General features: G+C 41.1%; 1 protein-coding gene across 8 annotated transcripts in view; it reads left to right on the top strand.

The window, feature by feature from the left end:
- Nucleotides 1-7334, top strand: part of OSBPL3 (oxysterol binding protein like 3) — a 142435-nt gene that overhangs the window by 99583 nt on the left and 35518 nt on the right. For 4 of the 8 annotated variants that reach the window (XM_032773848.2, XM_075062405.1, XM_032773844.2 and 1 more), the window contains exon 12: nt 1202-1309. The exons of the other annotated variants lie outside the window; for them this stretch is intronic. In XM_032773848.2, the coding sequence (XP_032629739.1) occupies nt 1202-1309 (108 nt within the window). The remainder of the gene's footprint in view (nt 1-1201; nt 1310-7334) is intronic. 8 annotated transcript variants of the gene reach the window in all.

The following is a 7334-nucleotide window of genomic DNA, read 5'->3' as shown; positions in this document are numbered from 1 at the left end:
GACCTTGTTAATCCGGGCAACGTCTGAGCCGGCATGACTCTCCTAGTTTGTGTCACTCTCATATTTGAGGTAGGCAGGTGAAGTGTTAGGGGGTCTTTTTTTGCCCAAGGACCCCTACTGGAAAGTTGGGTACCAACCGGGATTTGAACCCCAGTCTCTCGTATCAAAGGGCGGTCTCCCGTATCAAAGGGCGGCGCTTTTAACCACTACGCTATCCAGTCGCTATATAGTTTCAAAATGTTTGGTAATAAAATAATTGCACTAAACAAAGTCACAATATCTTTCTCAGTTTGAGGAAGACAGAGCTACTCCCATTCACTTCATCATCCTGTTTGATCTTGCGCGAACTACATGAACAAAACCTAATGTTGTTGAATTTAGGTGTTAAAATATGAAAAGTGCCTTTCCTCACTTTCACTTCTGTTCCCAGTATTCTAGCCATGCTGCCAATGGAACTGTCCCTCTGCCACCACTAGAATTCTTTCTTGGAGAAACACACGTGGCCTCTAGTATATAAGGGCTGTCGTGTGCTCTGTATCACTGCTTGCTCCATCCCTGCCCAAGTCGCATAGTCTTTATAACTCACAGGTTGAGATGCAGCAGAAGGAAGCTGATTTGGGACAGTTTTATAGGAGCAAAGCCAACTGTGTGGCTGCCCTGAGGATGACTTTTAGGAAGAGTGCCAGTAGTCTGGATGCGCTGTCAGTGATGCAGTGGCAAGTGAAGGAATGTGTTTTATGTCGGACTGAAAAGGAAATGCATGTTTCTAATTGCACAGCTTTATAGTTCTGGGGAAAATAGTTTGAGTTAACAGTGCGTGATTAGAGAGGATAGGTTGTAGAGGGAGATAGAGGAAGAGACCTCAAAGGGAAAAATAACCCATAAAATAACATCTAAACTTTTAAAAACCAGCATATAGCCTCTGGTGGCCTAAGATTTCCCATCTCCTCATTCTGTTTATTTGAATTCTTCTCCCCTCTCCCCCCAAAAAACCCCAAAAACTCATGTTTGAAAGAGGAGCAATGTCTGTCTGAAGCATTTGTGATCTACTAAATGCAGGATCAAGAACAGGTCATGTATCTAGTGACTTTCTTTTTTCTGCTTCATTCAGAGTTTTCTTCTGCCCCTTTTACACAATAAAGCCACTGTCTACATTAGCTAAGGAAACTTTATAGCCCCATATTTTTGTTAAATGTTCCAGGCCATAGCACAAAACACAGATCTTAAAGACCAGTTACGCAGAATACACGCCGAGTCTGTGCTCCTTGATTCAGCAGCTAATGCAAAATCAAGTCCCGATTTGGTGAAGGTGGGTATGGATTTCCTGTTTCAGTGGTGTCTGTTACTGCAAAGTCTTATACTTAGACTGTTGCATAGCTATGTACTGTCCCGTTCCTTTGTTCCCCATACAGTGAGTTGTGTTAGCAAAAGGAGCTCCTCTTCCCTCGTGTGTGGCTCACATGGTGTTGCATTGTGCAGTATTAATTTAGAACAGTTTTCCTAAACACTTCCATTGCTTTTTGGTGGCAGGTCCTTTGTTCTTCTGTTACTTCCCCCTTGCCTTAAGCATGAGCAAAGTCACCCCATCATTCTATCTGGCATTATTTTCTCTCAAAGCTGTCTGTTTTCCTTGATCAATCTCATGGTCCCTAGTTGCTACTGATACCTGTATAGCAGCTTTAACACAGAAGCCAAATAGTTTTAGGAGGGGAAGGGGAACTTCACTGTAAAATACATCCAAAGCACAATACTTAATGTATTTTGTTCTATTGAATTTGGTTTGACTCCTTGTTAGTACAGAGCATCAGCTGCCAGGGTGTTTCATTAAGGGCTAGTTATATTTTTAAATAAGTGCTAATAATATGCAAAAATGGGTCATTCTTTAAAAAAAAAATGGAAAAAATGAGAATAGAGCAGTTTTAGCAATTTAGTTTTCCTTGTATGTAGCTAGGATGTCCCCTACATGTCTCAAATGTCACTTATAAATCAAAAAGTTACCCCTTGAAGGAAACAGAGTGTGTGTGCATGTGTGTTCCTGTTCTGTTTCTGGTGGATTTCCTACATGTTACATCAAAGAAATTTCTGTAGTGATTGTATAGTAAATGTTTCACTAGAAGTTGAATGAGAGATTGCATTTTGTTTTATATCCTGTGTAATGTATTAATTTCCTTTTTTTAAGACATTTATTTCATCATTCAGTCCAATTGTCTTGGTATAATGTACTATTTGAGCTGGATTTTGGTCACACTTGTAGATTTTAAAGTGTAATTGATTGTGCTAGTGGCCTTTGCTTTTTATCCGCCTGAGAATTTGAACAGTGTTTCAAAAATGTATAATAGCTCTTCTGGATAGTTACTTATCTCAGACCAACTCTTAGTCTTGAAAAGATTTTCTTGTTAATACATAAAAGGCCTTGCCATGACAATGGGTCAGTGCTGAAGCAATGTATGTACCATGCAGTAGATGCCTAAATAAGTTTTTTGGGTTTTTTTTCAACTTATTTATGTAATGTTTCATTCACAAACTGTCCATAACTTGGCTCAGGCTTTATTCTAGTTAGCTCAAGGAGCAAGGCACTTACACTGGACCTGTTTCGTTCTGGAAATGTGTTCTGGAAGACTGTTAGATCACTGAACTCTAGAGCAGTGGGAGTGGTAAGAAAGGGCCACTGTACAAAATCTGGTTTTAAGTGCACTCAAGGATATTACTACTTTGCCATTCTAAACTTCCTGTGTCATTTTTCAGGGTAAATCTAACGTATTTGAAGGGTGCTAATTGATATCCTGCTGAAAAGTATTGAATTTTCACAGCATGGGCAACTTTATTCATCCTAAGTCTCTTGATGCCAGAAATTGGCAGGATGTCTTACTCAAGCTCCAGTTGCACTCTGGCCATGGTTGTACACCTCTACCTTGATATAACATGAATTTGGATATAATGCGGTAAAGCAGCGCTTCAGGGGGTGGGGCTGCACGCTCCTGCGGATCCAAGCAAGTTCAATAAAATGTGGCTTCACTTATAAAGTGGTAAGATTTTTTTTTTGACTCCCAAGGACAGCATTATATCAGGGTAGAAGTGTACTCCAGAAATATGCCACTTATTTTTACTTTGACTGTATAGTGTCACTGGGTTTTGACTCAGTGACACCTTCTCTATGCTCTCTACACTCTCCAGGATAATCATGGCAATTTGGTAACAAATTATGATGATAGATCCTGTAGAAATCAAACCAGTGGTGTGTGTGTGTGGGTGGTGGGGGGGCTAGTTTCTCAAGGCTTAGGGTAAAAGTTTAGTTTGTCCATATAGCAGCTCATGACTTTATTGCTCATCTTGGAGTCTGTCATAAACAGATAGCTAAGGGTTAATGTTTCTTTTACCTGTAAAGGGTTAACAAAGGGAACCAAACACCTGACCAGAGGACCAATCAGGAAACCGGATTTTTAAAAGCTCAGGAAGGGAATGTTAGTGTGTGTCCCTTGCTGTGTGTCTTTTGTCTCTCGCTGTGAGAGGATATTCTATCTTCAAGCTTCTAATCTTCAGTTTCCAGTGTGAGTACAAAAGTAGAAAAAACAATAGGCTTTTATTGTTTTTTTTGTATTTACATGTGTAGTTGCTGAATGTTTAAATTGTATCTCTTTTGATAAGGCTTTTGTTCATATTTTCTTTTAAGCATTACCTGTATTGTATCTTGATACAGAGAGATTTTATGTCTTTTCTTTCTTTTTATAAAGCTTTCTTTTTAAAACCTTTTTATTTATTTATAAGTAGGCTCTAGGGGATAGAAATCCTGTGCGATACGTCTCTGCTCAGGAAAGACTGGAGGGGGAAAAAGAAGAGGGAGAAGTAAATTGCCCTCTGTTTTTTAATTCAAGGAGTTTAAGTACAGTAATCTTCCAGGATAACCCACGGAGGGGAAGCCTGGGGAGGAAGTAAAGAGAAGACAAGGGGAGGGGGGTTATTTCCCTTTGTGGTAGGAGTCAGGGCATCTGAGTCTTGGAGGTCCCCCAGGGAAGGTTTTGGGGAGACCAGAGTGAGCCAAACACTGGAAATTTCTGGCTGGTGGCAGCGCTATCAGATCCAAACTGGTAATTAAGCTTGCAGGTTTCATGCAGGCACCCACATTTTGGACTCTATCATAAGCATAATTCCTAATTCTGAACCTTAGAGTCTTATGAAGTAAAGAAGAGAAAATAAAATTCCAACATAGTAAATTGTAAGAAACTACCATGTTCTCACATGGAACTAATTAGTTCATATTGTTGCTTTTTATATTGTTTCAGTCATGTACGCAGTCCCAGGAACAACAGTTATCCTAGTCTTCCCTGTAAGACATTGATTATTAGATACCTTCCACCTCCTGACAAAGGAAAAGATTATGAAGCTTTAACTATTGTGAAGTTATACCCTTTTTTCTGTTGTTCACGATTGTATAAGTAAAATCGGTGCTGCTTTGTATGTTAGTTCACTGATATTGTACAGAATTTCATAGTATAGTAGAATCTTATTGACTGGCATAAGCTCCTGTGGCCACACACCTCAATTAAGCATTCCTCCAAATTCATCAGAACATCATGGATATGTGGCACTAGTGCACTTCACGGTCTTAATGCATTCCCTGCATTCCCTTAAAAATATAAAGCACTAAAACATTCTATTAAACGTAAGAGATTTGATTATTAGAACAAAATAGGGAAGCTGCAGAATGAAAACTTCATGCTGTCGGAACCCTGGAAACTATTGCAAATTTATCTACAGATAACACTGGGCTAGTAGAGCTTTTTATCCTCAAAAGGAGGATCAGCTCAAAAGAAACAAAGTAAGTGTGGGGAGTTAATGGAGTATAGCAGTGAAGTTTGGGCAAGCAGTACAGGGTTGGTAGCTGGAAACAGATTTTTCCGCCAAAGAGGAGTGGAACCACCTCAAAAGAACATGGATTGTGGAGGTGGAAAATGATCTAAGATGGGGTGTGGGGAGGGAAGAAGGGAGAAAGAGAAATGGTAGTGGACTCCTGAAGTGCAGGTAGCAATCCGAAATAAGAAAATGGTGCATAAAGAAAAAGAAACGAATCCAGAGTACAAGTGAAAGTGAATACAGAGAAGCAAAGCAAGCTGCCAAGCAGGCAGTGAAGGCCAAAGACTGTGCCCTAGACAGCCTGTAAAATGAGCTTGTAAATGACCTGCAGTGGGCTGGCAAAAAGACTACTGTCGCATTGCAAAAATGAGTTTCAGAGAGGAGGAGGATGGTGCTGCATTGCCATTTGTAAATGATGACTATGGGAAACTGCTAGTAACACCTGAGCAAGCAAAGGAGAGGTGGAAACAATACTCTGAGTCTTTATGAAATGAGGCAACCCGCTTTCAGGTGGAGTTGCCCATATGTGAGCCTAATGTGGTGCCTGAGCCTGACATAATGGAGGAAGAGGTGAGAAATGCAGTCTAGAAAATAAAGAACAGTGAAGCAGTGGGACCTGATGAGGTGATTCTGGACCTGGTGAAAATCTTGGGTTAGAGAGAGAGAGGCATAAAATAGATGAGCAGAGTGGCTAAAACAGTCTGGCAAAACAAGAGATTCCCCCAAGATTGGTGCAAGTCTATCTTGATCCCAATACATAAGAAGGGAAGCATCTGTGAATGTGGAAACTATTATGGATTAAAGTTACTACTGCACGGGATGAAGGTACTGGAGCATATCTTAGATGCTAGGATTAGGAGAGTGGTGGAAGCCATCCTCATACAAGGACAGTTCAGCTTTAGGAAAGGATGAGAAACCACAGATGCCATGTTTGTCATTCCACAAGTGATAGAGAAGGGGCTAGAGTACCAACAGGATCATTTCTGGGCTTCTGTAGACCTAGAAAAGGCACCTGATAAAGTGGACAGAAGGATGCTCATACCAGTGCTGAGGAAATATGCAGTTTCTCATAATTTAATAACTATGGTGCATGCATGATGATCCAAACATGTTTTGGAACAAGCTCCTTTTGAAGTGAAAGTTGGACTGCGTCAGGGGTTGACCCCTCAGTCTGCTCGTGTTTACCATATTGATGGACTACATCAGCAAAAGCATCCCAGTGGGAAAAGGTGAGAAGCTACTTTATGCAAATAATGCATCAATAAGGGCGTCCTCAAAATAAGACCACAGGGAAATAGTAAACCTTTGGTATGACCAGCTAAGCAGTCATGCTCATTTCCATCCCATGCCTAAGACTGAAGTTACTTGGATCCATAAAGTGCCACAGGGAAACTGGTTATAGAGTTTAATGGAGTACCATTAAACTGAACTGGCCAATTCAAGTACCTTGGCAGCTGTGTTACAGGAGATGGCAAGCTTGAATGTGAGAGACAGTCCAGACTGGAGAGTGCTGGCTCGTGAATGACAAGCACAGGCCACTGAGACTAAAAGCCTAATTGTGTAGAACAGTGGCGTGCCATGCAGTGCTACATGATTCAGAAGCATGGGTTGTAAAGAGATGGCAGGGCCAATTGCTACAGGTGTTTGAAATGAGACTTTCACGCAATAAAGAGTCACACAAAGAGAGAATGACTGACTGACTGACTTCCATCCTAATGCTTTCATTTCACAAAGTCTGTGATATGGCTGACAGAATCCAGGGGGCACAACTTTGCTGGTTTGGATACCTATCGATGGGGAATGAAGAGGACCTGGGGAAGATAGCATAGCAGGAGAGGGAAGTAGGAAGAGACCCTGAGGAAGCAATGGTTGAATTGCATCAAAGAAGGTGGTAATCATTGGTGTTGGACATTGGTGTTGCCTTGGTTAGATGAAGGTGGTAGTTGCTTGCAACACAACTCGGCCCTGGATGATGGAATAAGGGGAAGATGTGTGCTATTTATCTTGTGCTCAGTCACTAACACTCATTGCACTAAGTGTATTTCCTGACAGTTATCTAAGCGGGGGCAGCCATTTATTAGGCTACCAGTTAGTTAAGAAGTAGGTTCTACTATATTGGATCTTACAATAATCATAGGTATATGCAGAGTGAAACTTGAGGGCAGTAACGTGCTCAGCGAGCCCCCTTGTCGTTCTCCCCAATAGCTGTGGAGGTGCTGAGAACAAGGACACTTGTTCCTATCCATTTCTTTTCCCTCTCTATACCCAGCAGATAGTCTAAAATAATAGTCTCTTGGTGCTTCTCCTTCCATCGCTAGCCTGCCAGTAGCATCACTGTGCCAAGTACACACAGACTATTTAAGACTTGCTGTGGTACAAGACAATCAAATCCCCATTGTAATGTATAAATTCTGCTATGAATCGCACAGCAAAGGCTATTTCCTTTAAGTAGCCTTGGTAATATGATATTCTTCATTAACGGG

This window comes from Chelonoidis abingdonii, chromosome 2 (genome assembly GCF_003597395.2).
Source record: "Chelonoidis abingdonii isolate Lonesome George chromosome 2, CheloAbing_2.0, whole genome shotgun sequence".
Lineage (NCBI taxonomy): Eukaryota > Metazoa > Chordata > Testudines > Testudinidae > Chelonoidis > Chelonoidis abingdonii.
Note: the sequence above shows the minus strand (reverse complement) of the source record. Positions and strands in the feature narration are given on the sequence as shown.